The sequence below is a fragment of the Ailuropoda melanoleuca genome, chromosome X (assembly GCF_002007445.2).
Source record: "Ailuropoda melanoleuca isolate Jingjing chromosome X, ASM200744v2, whole genome shotgun sequence".
In the NCBI taxonomy this organism is placed as follows: Eukaryota; Metazoa; Chordata; class Mammalia; order Carnivora; family Ursidae; genus Ailuropoda; species Ailuropoda melanoleuca.
In genome coordinates, this window is record NC_048238.1 from 20,050,704 (window position 1) to 20,068,235 (window position 17,532).

Below are 17,532 nucleotides of genomic sequence, written 5' to 3' on the forward strand. Positions count from 1 at the left end.
CTCACTCCTTGAACTTCTAGAGCAGCGCTGTGCAACAGAAATATAAAGAGCCACAAATGTGAGCCAATGATTAATTTTACACTTTCTGGTAGCCACATTTAAAAAAGTAAAAAGGTGAAGCTGATTTTATAATATATTTTATTTAACCCAGTATACCCAAAATATCATTTCAAACTATAATCAATATAAAAATGAGTACTGAAGTCATTTATACCCTTTCTGTCCTCCTAATTTTTGAAATCTCAATTCAGACTTGCCACATTTCAAGTATTCAGTAGCCACAAGCCGTAACTGTATTGAACAGCGCAGTTCTAGAGTCATAGATATACACTAATTTTTTTATTAGAATGAGTAATCTTTTAATCTTGACTTCAGCTAGTTTTAATCCCATTAAACTGAGTGGAAAGGTTCTCAGTTTTTTTTTTAAAGGAGGGAAATTTTAAGAATCTAAAAGAAATCTAACAGAATACTATGAATAAAATTCTTCATTATCTTAGTCATAGGACTGGGCCTCCTAACACAAAAAAGCATGGTAAATTCTAAGTTTGATTAGAGTTGCTAAGTGCCAAGACTTCTTTAGCATTACAACAATATTTTCCCGTAACTGTTCCTGAAAAAAACACAATGCTGAAAAGTAGATGTGTTAACAGGACAGTAAGGAAAAGGAGGAACTAAGTTAACACCAACACAAAGAAATAATCTGATAAATCCAGAATGTGGGACACACTAAGACAATCAGTGATCTGATCTTTCTCAAAAAGAAAAAAAAGTGGGCAACTGTTCAAGAATAAGAAAGATTAGACAGATGTGATAACCAAAAGCATTGCATAAATAACGACTAGATTCTAGGGCATTTTGAAAAATGGAAAAATTAGGATATGGACTAGTTATTAGATGATATGACTGTTAATTTACCTAGATGGAATGTCATTAAACTTGGGTAGGAAAGAGTCCTTATTTGTAGGAGAGGCATGTTAAGTTTTTAGGGATGAAGTATTATGATGGTCGCAAATTATTTTTGAAGGTTCAGCAAAGAAAAAAGATCTAGATAAAGCAAATATGGTAAAATATTAACACTTCTTGAGTCTAGGTGACAGCTACACAGGTATCCATTATACTATTCATCCAACTTTTTTGTTTGAATATCCTCCTCATACGCAAGAAAAAGGAGAGAGAGTTCTAGATTCAAAGGGAGACATCAGGGGCGCCTGGGTGGCACAGTTCTTAAGCGTCTGCCTTCAGCTCAGGGCGTGATCCTGGCGTCATGGGATCGAGCCCCACATCAGGCTCCTCCGCTGTGAGCCTGCTTCTTCCTCTCCCACTCCCCCTGCTTGTGTTTCCTCTCTCGCTGGCTGTCTCTATCTCTGTCAAATAAACAAATAAAATCTTTTTAAAAAAAAACAAAACAAAGGGAGACATCATAACCCAATATGCTGTATGAACCTTGATTAAATCCTTAAAAAAAAAAAAAAGCAAAAAAAAAAGACATTTAGGGGACAAGCGAGAAAAATCAGAAAATGAAGTGCCTATTACAGGACATTAAGGAATGATTGTTAATTTCAACAACAATATTATGGTTATGTCGAATTTCCTCACTCTTGGGAGGCGAGCTGCTTGCTCAGTTAGGGATGAAGTGTCATAATGTCTACAACATTCTTTGAAATGGTTTTACGTAGCTAAAGTCAAAGTGGCAAGAAGATAACAATATTAACCTACAGATATGTTTATTGGTCAACATTCCACTATTCTTCCAGACTTTATGTTTAGAAAGTCGTAAGAAGTTTTTAATAATTTAAAGCTAAAAATAAAAAGTGCCTATCAATATACCATGTTTCAGACGTTCAGCAAATAAGATAAAACCACAAATCAAAACTGCCTACACTTTTCCCCATGTAGATTCTCATACTAAAAAAGGACCAGCACAGATGTAACATATCTTTATTTCTGTGCCCTTTCTGGCACCATGCATATATAATGGGTATTAAAATGACTTTGTTTGAGACCTGCAGCATACTAAATAAAGGAAAAAGAGATGGGCCCTATTTTCAAGGGAGCTCAAAATAGTATGATGCAAAATAGTTCAAATTCTTATTTCCCAACCCAATTTTCCATTTTAGTTTGGTTTATGAAGTTTTATTTCTAGAGATAAGCTCTCAAAATCTGCCTAACGTAGTGTTTCTCAAAATTTAGAAAGCCATACATTCCTCCTGAAACTAATACAACAATGTATGTTAAACTCTACTGGAATTAAAATAAAAGAATTCCTTTGATAAGCATTAACTCTCATACATCGCTAAGACAAGAATCACTGACTACCTTCCATTTATCTTACCAGTATTTCTAAAATAAAACTAAAAGATTTCTGTTATATTACAAAAAACAAAGATGCCTCTGTGGCCAGGGCCTTATTAAGTTTTCCCAAGAAATCAACTCAAGAAGGAAGCCTTAACATTTTTCTTCTGAGGAGATCTACCCAATACCTGGCCAGTGGTGAATAACTACCTCCTATGCTATATAAGCAAACAAAATCCATTAGAAGGTACAAGTGATGTTTCATATAATTTACAAAACTACCCGATGGTATTAACTTTCATTTCAGCCACTGTCACTATTGACCACCTTGAACTAGTAATTAGAATATAAAAGGGCTCTGCACTCAGCACTTAAAAATCATTTACTGCTAACAATTATCCATCATATTGTTCCACAAAAGGAGAAATTTTTTCTTATTTCACCAGTACTTCCATCTAAACTAAAGTTGGAGGGTTTTTGTTTTAGTAGTGGGAGAGCTTTTGCTTTTAATGTATAAAGACAAAACAGGATTCCCCAGGGAAAGAGAGCAATAAAAACCATAGTAAGAAAAAAAATCAAGTCAGAGACAAATGATTTACATAGTTGATGTAGGGCTGATTACCAACCAACAAAAAGTAATTAAGAAATGTATTCTTTAGTTTCAATTATTTCTGCCAGATCAAGTACATTCTGAGAATAAAGATAACGTCCCATGAAATTCGGTTCTCTATTAAAAGTATAAGTTAATGACATTTCATAGCATTCCGGTGGGTGGGTGGGGGGTGGGGACATGCCAGGCTGCTGAGTGTTATTTGAAGGCTCAAGTTTGTTTATTTTTCAAATGGTGTAAACAACCCTCCTTTGCAAATATTATAGTTGTATCACCAGGTGTGGTAACCAAAGCTGAAGAACTATTTAACAAGAAGGGTGTCGAACCAAAGTTTTAAGTGTGCTTTCTAGAAAGAAGAAAAGATGCAAGAGGTAAACAGAGCCCCAGAGGTAACCATGTGATTAGAAACCAATTAAGTTAAGCAATTACTGAAACTGCTTTCTCTCCTTTCGGCAAGAAAGGATCACAAGTGAGACTGTGATATAAAAATGAAATATGCTTGCATGCAAAAAGGCCAAGGCTGTTTTAGAGAAAGACTACTTTTCAGATAGCAGAACTATTACATGGTAAAATGTGCACAGGGATGTTTGATCAATGTAGACAGAGGATTAATAGTCTATTTAGTTAGAAATGCCAAAACAATGGTTTTAGACATAAACATGTTTTCATGGTTAAATTTAGTTAGTATTCATAGTGAAAGAGGGGTAAAACAGAACTACTTAAGAGTAGGGAAGAAAATCAACTAGGTAAGGGTAGGGAAGCATCACCACTAGGGCCTACTGCTTTTCAAGAGCTATTTTGTTTACTCACTACATTTTAGAGGAATACAAAACTGCATTAATGTACATCATTCAAAACTACAAAAACTCCTCTCAGCTCTAATTTCAGCATGTATTACTTAAATTAATTTTTAAAAATAGAGCTAGCCTGACCCAGTTCAGATTTACTTACTTTGTGAAAAGGAAGAAAAGCTAAAGCAAACTTGGAATATTTTGGGTTAAATAACTATGCTTCAACTTTAAAAGTTCAAAACAAAACTACTCTACTACCTACCTGGTTCAAGTTTTACCCACAAAATGTGTTTTTAAAAACCTAAATACCCAAGTTACAGCAAATTAGTCTGCTTATCCATTAACTATTCTTATAAACTATTCTCTTTTTAGCTCCTGACCAAGCCTGGGAACCTTACCTATAAAGACATACTGCCTTAACTAAATGATGAGTCCTGTCTATTGCTTTCAAATGCACTAACCTTCTCGAAAACACTGGATGGGGTCATCAAACAAAACCTGATGTTCTGAATGATGGTATCGGTATGTCTCCAGCGTCTTCTATCATGCCGCAGCCAAGACTGCACAGCCTCGTACAGCTCTATCTCTGGGAACCTGCTCAGATGATCATTATCCAAATAAGACATGAGCTTCTCAAAGCTCAGATAAGACAGGAAGTCAGGCCTGGACATGAGTGGCACAAAGTTGTCTAGCAGAAAGGCGTCCAACTTCTCCCTGACTCCCTCGATGTTTACACCAAAATCATCTAAGAGTCTCATAATTTCTGCACAATTTTCTAAGCAGATTTTCGCTAATAGAAAAGAGCAGCAGAACTTCACCACTTCTATAAGTTGAACATACATGGCAGCCTGAAGAATCTCATGAACAGTATTCATACTCAGTTCTATAGTTCCATAATACATAAATTGAAGGACGTGGCTGAAACCAGTAGCAGTTAGACCTTTTAAATGAATTTTGTCCTGATCTCGCTCCCTCATGTCTGCAGTAAACATAATTCTGAAGTAATCACTCTGGGTGGCCAAGAGTGCTTTATGGGCCTGGAACTGATGATCTTCAATAACCAGAGTGACATCAAGAAGCAATCCCTCCTCATACAGTGCTCTGAACCCAGCAGAGACACTGGTGTCATGGATGGAGGAACAGAATCCTTCCACGTCCCCTGCCATGAATCACCTGGAAAAAAAGGTAATCAAAGAAAACTGTGTTAATCATTTCCATGCATTCTGAAGACATTATTAACTTAAGAGCTTAAACAGTTTTTCATAATTATCTCAATTCCACTGCCTAAGTCTTAAATGTATAAGCCCTTTGGGAGAATACAACCTAAAGGTTTGCAGACTAATGTTTTTGGCTTCCCTACCTGGGGAAAAAAATCTATCACATATCTATCAAGCAATGGCAAATTGTTAACCTACAAACAATATATGCCTAGCTCACTGATTTTACACTGTTCACCAAATGTATTTCAATATGTCCCCAAATTATCAACACAAAAAGGATTTTTCAGCCAAATGTTAAATTATGAGAAAAAGCAATGTAAAAGAAATCAAACCAAAAAGTACCACTGTTGACCTTGAAAAAAACCTAGGAACTTACCCAAAGGAAATAATCAGATAAATATGCCAAACTGTACACGCAAGATTTTTCTTTCTAGACTTACTTACAATAAAAAACTGGAAAATATTCAAAAGCCCAACAACAGATTATTAAATAAATATGGTGTAGTTCTCTAATGGAGTACTATAACAACTAAAAACGATGGAAGCAATCTACCTATTCTGACAAAGGATGTTTATTAGGTATTGTTATGTGAAAAAAAAATGAAGCAGACAACTGCAGTTCACGCAGAGTATTTCACAAAATTAAATACACATATGTATGTTGAGATGAGAAAAAGTCTGGAGGAATATATACCAAAATGATATCCCTGGGTAGTAAGATTTCAAGAAACGGAGGTTTACCCCTTTTTCTTTTTACTTACCTCGTTAACCTTGTTCTAAAAAACAAAGATCACCCATTGCTTCTATATTTAAAATATAAATATATAATTTTTGAAGAGAATGAAACCATATTTTTGCATATCAGAGAAACGAAGCCAAGATAGTGGAATGATAATTAGATCTCCTAAGCAGAATAAATAATTCAGTTTATTGGACTGTTTATGAAGCAAAGTAATTTTCTCCTTCTCACACAACTACCCTCCATCCCACCCTGCCAGCCGGGCCAAGGGCCCCCTCTCCTCTGCTCTCCTCCTCACACAGCTCTGGGGCCTCCTCCCATCCCGAATTCTCTCCCTGCCATTTCCTCTGTGCCCTGTGGAGCCTCGCTTCAGCGCAGGCAAACTCCCCTGCCAGCTCCTGCTGGCCACAATCTCTACAGCCTGATTTAAATACAAACAAATATTCTTCTACAGCTTATTAAACCTACTTTCGAAGCCTTCTTTTAGGTTTCTACTGTCCTTTTTCTAAAACATGGCCTTTCACTCAGATAAAAATCCACATTCTACTGCTCCTTGTCACTGATCACATACCCACATCCCGATCAAGGACTCTTGCCCGCACATTCACGGAGAGCTTCGGCACCTGGCTAAGGCTCGTGTTCTCCACCTCTTCAAAGTTCACATAAGATCACTCGTACAAAACTTATGAAGTCCAATTTCCCTGGCTACCTCAACTCCTACAACCTCCCCCCTTACTCCATTTTAAAACCATATTCCCATACCTGCTAGATCTCACCAGTCTAAAATCGGTCCCCATCTAAAATCTAAACTGTCAACTTTTCACTCTGGCTTAACCTTCGCCCCTCTTTTCACTTGGCTTATCATTTCCAAACTTTACTTTCCGTCCTTCTCCAGCTTAGACCTTCTGGTATTAGAACCAATCTCCCAGGTTCTTTCCTTTGCAATCTCCCCACTCCATTACCAATGCCTCCTCCTTTACTTGCTACAAGAGCGTCTCCGTGTGCGCCAGGCATTATGTTCCACATGGAGGTATGTGACTTTCGGGAATCCCCTCTGCACCCTGGATTTGGCAGAGCCCTCTGATGTGGCAGTGAAAAGGCAGCTTCCACAGCCATGCTAAAAGCACTACTTCTCCACTCTTTTGAGTAGACTATCACTGTATATTTCTACTTTGTTTCATCAATATTTTATCTGTGACACCCTATATTTAATTTCTTGACCTATTAACCCATTGATTCAGCAGTTATCCCAGTCTAAAGTCATCTTTAAAAAAAACCCTTTGTTAATCAGAAAGAAAAAAGTCTGAAAGGATAATATACCATAATGTTAAAAATGGTTATCTCAGGATGGTAGAATATCAACCAGTTCTATTTTTTCCCTCTTGCTAAACTGTGTTTTCTAATCTACCTGCCACAAAAGCATACTATTGTTTTGAAAGTTCGTTTTTAAAAATCTATAAAAAAACTTTAATTGCCAAATCAAATGATTATATCTTACTCCCTATTTCTCAGAATCCTTCTGCAGCATGACTTCTTCCCTAGGCTATCAATTGCTCAGCTTCATGACACTATTTCCCCAATTGTCTTCCTATTCCTGGGCTGCTTATTTCTCAATCTCCTCCCTGGGCTCATTTTTCTTGAATCAACACTGATGTTTCCCAGAATTTTGTTCTCAGACCTTTTCTCTTCTCATCTAAACACTATGTCTCCTTAAATGACTTCATCTAAACCCATGGTTTCTCCTATCACGTACCTTTACCAATACCTTGACCATCTCTGTCCAAATGGTGAATGGTCCGCTAGATACTTCTGGGTGCCCCACTGGGATCTCAAAATCATGTCTAAAAATAGTCATAATTCTACCCTCTCCCAATCAGTTCTTTCTTCCGTATTCTCCATCTTACCAAGAGGCATTCTAGGTGCCTCTTGTCCCAGTTTGTCCCTAACTTACCTTCAAGTCTTATTGATTAAACGACATGTTTACTTACCTAAGACAGCAAAGTATGCACAAGGTAAAATTATTATAAAGTTTTTAATCAGTACTCCATTAATCCAAAAGCTATACTTTCATTTTGGAAAAGCAGAACACAAGAGGGCTGTTCATCATTTGGAAAAGAGATATAAAATATTTTAGACTCTGTAAGCAATGCTTGGCAGAACAACTTTACTAATACATTCAAAATTAAATAAACTATTAAGGTTTTTTTCCTGAATTATTTTTAAAGGTAAAATTAGAGCTTAGAATTTTCCAAGTGATATGAGGCATATGTACACCACTGCATAATGGGAACAAAAGGAACATCACACAGTGTGGTATCTGAATAATCAAACATGGTTAATAGAGGACTACCCACATCACGCTAATGATCAATTTTCAAAATAAGTGGAATTTAAAAACACAATAAATTAAACCAGATGAAATACTTGATATTTCATTATCTTTCTCAGGATCACCAATTATCACTCTGACTTGTCAAGATATTGGTCACATTTAATGGAGAGTCGGTAGTACAAGACTAGACATTAGCGTTCATATACTTGAGAGGAGACTGCTCTGTGTTTTATTAATCTGTTATTTTGATAGTGCCTAAAATACCATATATTTCACTTACTGTCAAAATAACCCTCTCTATTCAACAGCTATCCCTATCTGATAAAGTCTCAAACAGCTATTATTTACCTTTCTGAAAAAAGGTTCCATCTAAAGGAAATTTTTAAAAGTTACTATGCTGCAATAAGCTTAGAGGTACACTTATCTTTTTGAATTCATGTTTTCGTTTTCTTTGGGTAAATACCCGGAAGTGGAATTACTGGGTCATATGGTAATTCTATTTTTAATTTTTTGTGGAACCTCCATACTGTTTTCCATAGTGGCTGTACCAATCTCCAATAGCCAAGATACGGAAGCAACCCAAGTATCTACTGACTAATGAATGGATAAATAATGTGGAGATATATCACACACACACACACACACACACACACACACACACACACACACCCCAGAATATTACTCAGCCATAAAAAAGAAAAAAAGAATGAAATCTTGCCATTTGCAACAAGAAGGATGGACCTAGAGGGTATAATGCTAAGTAAAGTTAAGTCAAAGAAAGACAAATACCATATGATTTCACTCATATGCAGAATTTTAAAAACAAATGAACAAGGAAAAAAAGAGACAACAGACTCTTAAATACAGAGAACAAACTGGTGGCTGCCAGAGGGGAAGTTGGGGGGGATGAGTGAAATAAAGAGGATTAAAAGTATACTTCTCTTGATGAACACTGAGAAATGTATAAAATCGCTGAATCATTATACTGTATACCTGAAACTAATATAAGGCTGTATGTTAATTGTACTTGAATAAAAAAATTAACAGTTAAAAAAAATAAAAGCAGAAATGATTCTTCCTCAACAGAAGCAATCTAGGTTCCTGATACTTACTATGGTAGAAACATCATAGGGCAAAGAAGGAAAAAAGAAAAAGAAAAGGAGAATGACTGGTAAACTGGGAGTCAAAAGACCCTAAAAATATAAGGACAGCACCCGTACTCCTCTGGGCACCCAGCCCACTAAAGGGGACTCCAAGCAGGCAGGCTTCCACTCTGTGATCCTGTCCAGTCACTAAGGTCAGACTCGGGTGGGAAATAGGAATCAAGATGAACTCTCTCCTGTCAAGAATTTAGAAAACAGAAAAAGAGATGCGCACTGACTGCATATGACTGGAGCTGGAACATGTCGAAGAGCAGCTGTGGGCACCAACTTCTGCCTGCCATGCTGGCTGAGTATCACAGAAAGCCAGTGAACTGGAAAAGAAGAATAAAGCTAAGACAAGAAGACAGGGAGTGCCCCCAACACCCTCATTTTCTCAGTTGCTAGGCCCAGCTCTATTCCTGCCCCTGAGTTCTAAGAGAAATCCTTCCATGCTTAGAATGAATTCCATTTTTACTACCTCAGGTGGGTTTTTCCTTGTATTATAATCAAGGTTCCTAACTAATATAGTTTTAGGACAGAAATTGCTACACTTTAAGTTACTCAAACCTTCTTGGTCTTATCTCTGCATCTATAAAATTGAGAACATTTAACACGATGAACTCAAAATTTTTAGTCATAAAATTCTCACTTATTCTACAGAGGTATAATGCACTTACGTAGGCACGCAGACGAAATAAACTATAGTTATTTTTCAAGTCTTAGCAATGCATTTGTCAAGTTTTCTTGATCTAAATTGACTTCTAAAACTAATTTGTGATAGCTGGGACATATCATTCTTTTCTACATGAAAAAGCTTGGTGCACCTATCAGTAAGACTAACAGCTTTAGAGCAGCAGCAGTATTTTACATTTTAATGGGAAGCATGTGTATAAGCAGAAAATGATCAAATACTCAGTGATTAACTGACCAACATTTAATCTCTAAATGGAAGTGGTGAGTTAAGAGTACAGGTGTGGAGTCAGGTGCCATGTATGAATTCCAGTTCTTTCTCTTACCAGCTCTGTGACTTTGGGGCAAGCTATTTACCCTCTCTGTGCTCTAATGTCCTCATCTGTAAAAAACAACATCAATATCAGTAGAACCTTCCTCATAGGTTGCTGTGAGGATTACATAGATTAATACACGTAAAGGGGCGCCTGGGTGGCACAGCGGTTAAGCGTCTGCCTTCGGCTCAGGGCGTGATCCCGGCGTTATGGGATTGACCCACATCAGGCTCCTCTGCTATGAGCCTGCTTCTTCCTCTCCCACTCCCCCCTGCTTGTGTTCCCTCTCTCGCTGGCTGTCTCTATCTCTGTCAAATAAATAAATAAAATCTTAAAAAAAAAAAATACACGTAAAGATTTGAGAACAGCATGTGGCCCTTAAGGACACCATAATGTTAGGGCTTATTATGCCCCTTCAGTTGGTGCCACTGGAACCAATATAATAGACCTGACCCTTTAAAAGTCTGGTTGTCTCTGGAAAAACCCTACTCCTTAGCCACAGCACTTCCTTCAAACCCCAACCTGCCTTATCAGCGAAGACTCTTAGGACCCAGGCCAACTCTAACTTGATAAAGACACTAAGGTTGATGGGTGAAATTTTTCAAGGTCATACAACGAGTTAGAAATAGAGATAAAACTAGAATCTGATTTGCAAAAAATACAAAGAAATTTGTATTCTGTTGGAAAGAACAAAACTTTTGAAATTAAGAGTGCTCACTAGTACTTACCACTGCGTGACCTGGAGAGTTTCAGTTAACTTCCTGACTTCAGTTTCCATCCACACATTAGGAATTATCATCACCACCTTATTATTGAGTTGCAGTGGTAATTTAATGAATTCACTTAAATGCCTAGCCCAGAGCAAGACATTCCACCAGAGGTAACTCAATCTTGGCTTCCATTGTCCAACTCTTGCCTCTTGCTCCTTTAAACCAAAGGAACTTGATATCCCTCAAAATCACCCTACAGATCTGACACCTCCCTAGGGTTTATCACAATGTAAGTTTATAAGAGATTAGGAGATGTACTGGTAGTCAAAACATTGGACTTCATTTTACAATGGCATTATTTTTCATTTTTTTCTCATTACACAAGTATAATTTTCTAGCTTTTATGGGCTCTTCAAGTTTTTCTGCCCTAACCAGAGTAGCTACTCTCTACATCTGTGCTGTTCAATACATAAGCCACTAGTCACAGGGCTATGGAGCACTTGAAATGTGGCTAGTCCAGACTGACATGTGCTGTAAGTATAAAATGGATGCCAGATTTTGAAGAGTTAGTACAAAAAAGAAAGAGTAAATTATCTCATAAATTTTTGTACTGATCACACGTTGAAACAATATTTTGGATATAATGGGTTAAATAAAATATATTAAAAGTAATTTCACCTGTTTTTTACTTTAAAAAAAAAACCGTGACTATGAGAAAATTTAAAATTACACGTGTCTTGTATTACATTCTACTGGACAGCAAAGATCTACAACATCAATGCTTAAGGCATCAAACGACCAAACTCACAAATGAACACGTGAAACAAAACCAACTTGGTTCACAATCCATACCCTGGAAGCTACAAAGAAAAGAAAAAAAAAGTGAGGCTTAAATTAAAATAAAAACATAAAACACACATACAAGCAAATAAAAAATAATAATTAGAAAAAGGAAAGTGTGATACAAAAAGAAAAATATATAAAAACTTACGCATAAGAATTATGTAAGATTTATAGCAATTTATGGAATAATTAAATAATTATAAAAATGAATCACTGTAAAACTAAGCTCAAATAAGAACTATAAATCAATAAGGGCTGGTGAAAAAAATCTGTTAAGGGGCTTTGAGAGAGAGATTTACTGACATACAAAATGCTCAATGTACAGAAATTCTGTATCGTCACTTTTCAAAATGGATCATCAGATTAAAGGAAATCATGTTTTATAAACCCACATATGTATATATTCTAAACTTGGCCTTCAGAATTTCAAAAAGCAGGTTTTTTTCCAAAAGCGGAACCAATTTAAATGACAAGACATACTCATACTACTAGGAAAAAAATATTGAAGAGTTTGTCTTGTTTCATCAACTTGGCACTGATTTAAAAAAAAAGAAAGCCTCATTTTTTCTACGCATAAGAATGACTAGTATAGCGATTTCCAAAGTGTAGTCCAGGGACAAATGGGGTCCTCGTCCCCTAAAAGGACTCCACAAAGTCAAAACTACTTTCATAGTAATAATTTTAAAAGTTGTTTTTCTCACTTTCATTCTTTAGTATTGTCCAGAAGCTACACATGTGATATGGTAACAGATTAAATGCAGAAGCTGATAAGAAGCCCATTGTCTTCCATTAAGTCAGACATTAATTAGATCTGCAAAAAGGTAAAAACCAGGTCTTCTTATCAAGTTTTGTATGGTTTTGAAAAACATTTAATTTTCATCAAAAATGCTATTTAGATTAATGTGTAATGGGTTTTTTAATATTCCAGTTTTAATTTCTATTATGGTAAATATAAACAGAAAAAACCCACATAAACAGAAGCTCTTTAGGATCTCCAGAATATGTAAGACAATAATGAGGTCTAGAGACCAAAAGGTTTCAGTACCAGTGATGGTATGATCAAGAGATCAATAACACACACATATACATAAAACATACTCTTCCTACCTGTGCCCTGGAAGACTATTAGCTATTTATATCACAGAAATTTTTAATGGTTCAAACTCTCTAGTGACCAGTAAAGAAAGAAGTCTGGTGGGGGTAAAATTGGACAGGAAATTAAAGGCAAAGAAATTAAATGCTTCCTTTTCAGTTAGAAGGCTGCCATTCTGATTTGAAGGCAAAATTCTAGGCAATTAAATAGAAGATGTTTCAAAATTAACCTCCATGTTTATGCCATAAGCATTAATTTAATGTTTTCACATTCCTCCCAAAGGTCCTTAAAAATTCATACAAAATCCTAAATCATTCAGAACAAAAGCTAGATTCTCAGAGCTTGATATACTTATTTTCAATGAAAAATTTAAATTATTTCATACTACCTTCATCCTCAAACTGGTAGCTTACCAAAGTTGGTGCCTAGAGAAGAAAATCCCATACTCACGCACTGAAAAGAAAATGCAAGGCTTACTATGGATAAAAATAGAATTAATTTCTGAGTCATAAAGTTTCTCACCATTTCTGTAACTTATAAAGAAAAAAATTTAAGTTTGGCAATCTCAAAGTGGCTAACTTCTCAATCTAAAAGGAGTGATCCCAGGGTCCTGGGATCGAGCCCCACATCAGGCTCCTCTGCTGGGAGCCTGCTTCTTCCTCTCCCACTCCCCCTGCCTGTGTTCCCTCTCTCCCTGGCTGTCTCTCTCTCTGTCAAATAAATAAATAAAACCTTTAAAAATAAATAAATAAAAGGCAAGAAAAATTTAAAAACAGACTCACTGTATTAGCTCTATTAGCAGTCATTTTACTCTTGGATACACTATTCAAATTGAGAAACAACTCATTTTAACATGGGAGGAAAAGCTGCATAACTTTAATTTGTTTAATACTGGAAATTCTTGTCTATCTAAATGTTTTTATAACTCAGTACCAAATTGCAAATGACTGTTTAAGCTTTTAGGAAGGCTCTGGGTTCTCCAGCCCCAGGTTGGCACTATTATCCAAATTACTTCACTTTTCAGGTATGTTTAGCATTTAATCATTCTATAATACAAGAAACCTTGCAAGAAAAAAAAACTACTCCTGCTTCAGTGCTATTTTTTTTCATCAGAAGATTTTCATTTAATGCTCCTCTGACTATTCCTCAGTACGAGCAGTAGTAGTCCAAGAGTGATGTCATGGAAAACAGCTTCCCTAGCCTTTAGAGATTGGATCCAGTGAGAATTCTAGGAAAAGCCTCTATTGGGGAATAAAACCCCAAATCTTCTAAGCTATATCCTAACAAGAAATCATCAACATTATAATGTCAACATCCTAGTTCTAAGAATTATACAAACTAAATCTTTCAGAAGGTCTTGATGTTCTGATACAGATTTACTGCAAATCTTTAAATGATGTAAAGCCATTAACTAAATTCAGTGATTTTATCAGAGACAAAGGTATAAATTTTCTATCTGTTCTTATTTGCTTCAATGATTCAGCCAGATGAGCTTCGAAGGCCTTATATTAAAAACAGAGTATCTGAGGAAATACCTTGCCTTTTCTAGTTTCTTCCAAAGTAAAAATTTCTAATTCTGAAAAGGCCTTCCACTTTTGGACCTGTAGCAGTACAACATATACCCACAGCAAAGAAGAATCATAAGAGCCCCTCCAATGATTCTTAAGATGGTAATAATAATTATCTCCTATTACTCTTCCCCCCTTGTTCACCCTGCCCCAGATACACTGGCCTCTTTCGCTGTTTCTAGAAAACCAACCACACACCCACCTTAAGGCTTCTACACTCACTGTTCCCTCTGCCTGGATCACTACATCTCCAGATATATAGGGCTCCCTTCAAGTCTTTACTCCCGTGTCATCTCAGCGAGGCCTTCCCGAACCCCTATCTTAAAAAAAAAAAAAACCAACAAAAACCAAAAAACCTCACCCACTCCCACAACCAGAAATCCTCACTTTCCCTTTCTGCTTTATTTTTCTCTAAAGTATATTAAAATAAAGGTAACAGTCTCTTTTCCTTAATTAGTTTGCTTTTTATGGGTTTTCTTTTTTTCAGTTTTGCTTTGACTGTTGTATCCCTCACAACCTAGAAATAACAGCATTTGGCACATAATAAGTGCTTAATAAATATTTGTTGGATGAAGAGATAAATTTAATTTTCGTAAGCTCCATATTCTGTAACCATCCCTGATTTAAGGATGAGAAGAATCAAAAGCTCACAGAGGTTAAGGAACTTGCCCAAGGCTATGATTCTTAAGTGGTGGAGTTGGGGTCTGCCCCACTTTAGAGCCTCTACGTTTAACCAGTATCCTACAATGCTTCACCAATGACTCATTTCTCTTCAATAAAAAACCCCACACCAACTACAGCATTCCAGTTCAGAGGAAATATATGCTACTAAATTAATTCAATCCCTCAAACTAAATATTCATTCTTCTCCCAGTTAATGTTATTTACTCTTAAAATATTTACAAAGTGAAGGGCAAGCTGAAAACAGCCCAGCTAATTTTTGGGGCCCAAGTGAAATGAAAATTTGGGCCCCCTTGCCCAAAAGCAGGAAAAAAATGTCGTTAAAGGTACTAAAATAAAAAGCTTTCTCCTTTCTTCTGTGGTCTCTCCCGACTTGTCATGGTGTTTTTTTTATTTGTTGGTTAATGCGTTCTAAGTGAAGAAAAATTAAAAATTTAAATTAGCATGAATTTTACTGTTCACCTTTATATTGTACAATGCCAGTTTTACATGCAGATTATTACACCAACTTCAGGGCCCTTCTGATCACCCATGAAGCCAAGCCAGCCCTGGTTCCAACATTCCCAGATAACCCAAATCAAGGCAGAGAGAAGGTCAAACCTTGAAATTCCCAATAAAGCAGTGATTTGCCAAAATTTTATCTTCAGGACAAACGATAAGTCCAATGTATAAAAGCTAACACATTAAAATAGGCTCTTCCATTTGCTAATTTAAACGTGCCCGCTTATATTATTCTGCCTTTTTACAAAACACAGAAGCATACTCAAAAAAACAACTGGTATTGGGTTATAAAATAAAACATTTCAGAAAAAAGCTCAAAAAACCATTTGCTGGCTAAAAATAATATACTAAAAAAATGCTTCTCTTTCACTTTTTGTGAACCATTTTTAAGCCAAACCATACTACATTTTTGATGTACCCAGTAGAAATGATTCCATACTGATCTGCTGTTACACACGTTAGTTCTGACAAATAATAAATCCAATTTCTCAAACCACAAATATTTACTCTTCTATTATTCTTCCTAAGTTAAATCATCAATAGAATGTAAATTAACACCAATTCCCACTGAAAAACTGGTTCTAAGCACCCACTAAGTGTTGTGATGATTTAAAAAGAGAATTATATAAACACTATTACATTGTCAAAAAGTAGAAAATTTCTATACATTTCTAGATCTGTTAAGAATTACAGAAATCTGAATGCATTTGTAAGCTCTTCAAAAACAATTTTCAAATTAGTAGAGATATTCAGGCATCCTGTTCCCTAGACATGAAAAACAGCATTAAAATTAGAGTATATATCTTAAAAGCATTTTCTAAGTTACCATTAGATCAGATCAACAAAAATAAATATAAATTCGTAAAATATATAAGACTAAACATCAAGTGTTAAATATTCCAAGAAAAGGGGCATAAGCGGCCTAGAAAAATGAAAAGCAACGCACTACAGTAACGTTAAATTTGAATTAAAGAATACCGTTATTTAAATAAGCAGTTAGCATTTCGTAGGAAGAAGGCCAAGCAACGTGACTATTATATATCTAGTCGATTCACAGCACTGCTTCGCTATTCCATACTTATTGCTTATACTTATAATACAGGAAAAAAAAAGAGGCAGCAACAGTTAGCCACTACAACATTAACCACTCTGGCAAGGGTTACTTAAAAAATTGCTTTGCATTTTTACAACACTTTACAGCTATAGGTTATTTTCACATATATGACCTCATATAGTCCTCACTACCCTGTGATGTGGCTATTACTGACTAGATTTCATAGATAAGAAACCGAGGTTCGGTAAACGATTTTCTCAGCGTCACCCAGTCGAACCAGACCTTCTGATTCCACGTTTTATGCCTCGCATTTCGCATAGTTCTATTTCAGGCATAAACAGAATTTTTAAAGGGAAGGAACGGGTTAGGGAGAAAATAATCATGGTACCTGGAGCTGTGTGCTGCAAAAAATGGCTGAATTATGTTTCTTCCGTTTTTTCCCCCCCTCCTTGAAAAAAATCATATTTCAAACAATTTAAGTAAACTCAAAGACAAATTAGGTCCCGGCGTCTACCTAATGTCTGACTCGGGTCTGTGCAAAAAACGCTACCGAATCCGCGCCCAGCGCGGGGCGGCGGACGAAGCCCGGGCTCCTGCAGGCCGGAGGGCCAGGGGCGGCTACGCACCTCGGGGGTCTGTCCAACCTCTAGTGGACGGCAGTCTGCATCAGGAAGAAGCGGGCCGGCGGGCCGGGCGGTGGGCGGTCGGGCGCCGGATGGCACTCGGCAGGCTCCTCGAACCTCTACAAGGGGCCGCTCCCGGACCGGGCCGGGGCGCTCCGGCGGGGGGCGAGACTGCGCGCCGGCGGCCCCCTCGGAACCAGTCCTGTGGAAGAAGACAGCGCTGAGTCGCGAGTCGAGACAGTCGGGCTCGGCGCAAGGCGGCGCGGCGTCGGGGCCGGGCCCGGCCTTGCCAACGCCAGGGGCCTCGCGGCGCCCGGCGGGGCTCGGCC

At 37.0% G+C, this 17,532-nt stretch overlaps 1 protein-coding gene across 4 annotated transcripts in view; it reads right to left on the reverse strand.

The window, feature by feature from the left end:
- Window positions 1-17,532, reverse strand: part of KLHL15 (kelch like family member 15) — a 48,433-nt gene that overhangs the window by 30,219 nt on the left and 682 nt on the right. For 3 of the 4 annotated variants that reach the window (XM_034649838.1, XM_019808240.2, XM_002927538.4), the window contains exons 1-2: window positions 17,207-17,526; window positions 4,155-4,866 (exon numbers count right to left, since the gene is read on the reverse strand). In XM_034649838.1, the coding sequence (XP_034505729.1) occupies window positions 4,155-4,859 (705 nt within the window). In that variant the 5' untranslated portion in view covers window positions 4,860-4,866; window positions 17,207-17,526. Of the gene's footprint in view, window positions 1-4,154; window positions 4,867-17,206; window positions 17,527-17,532 lie in introns of those variants that run through there. The other variant, XM_034649839.1, reaches the window with a different exon arrangement.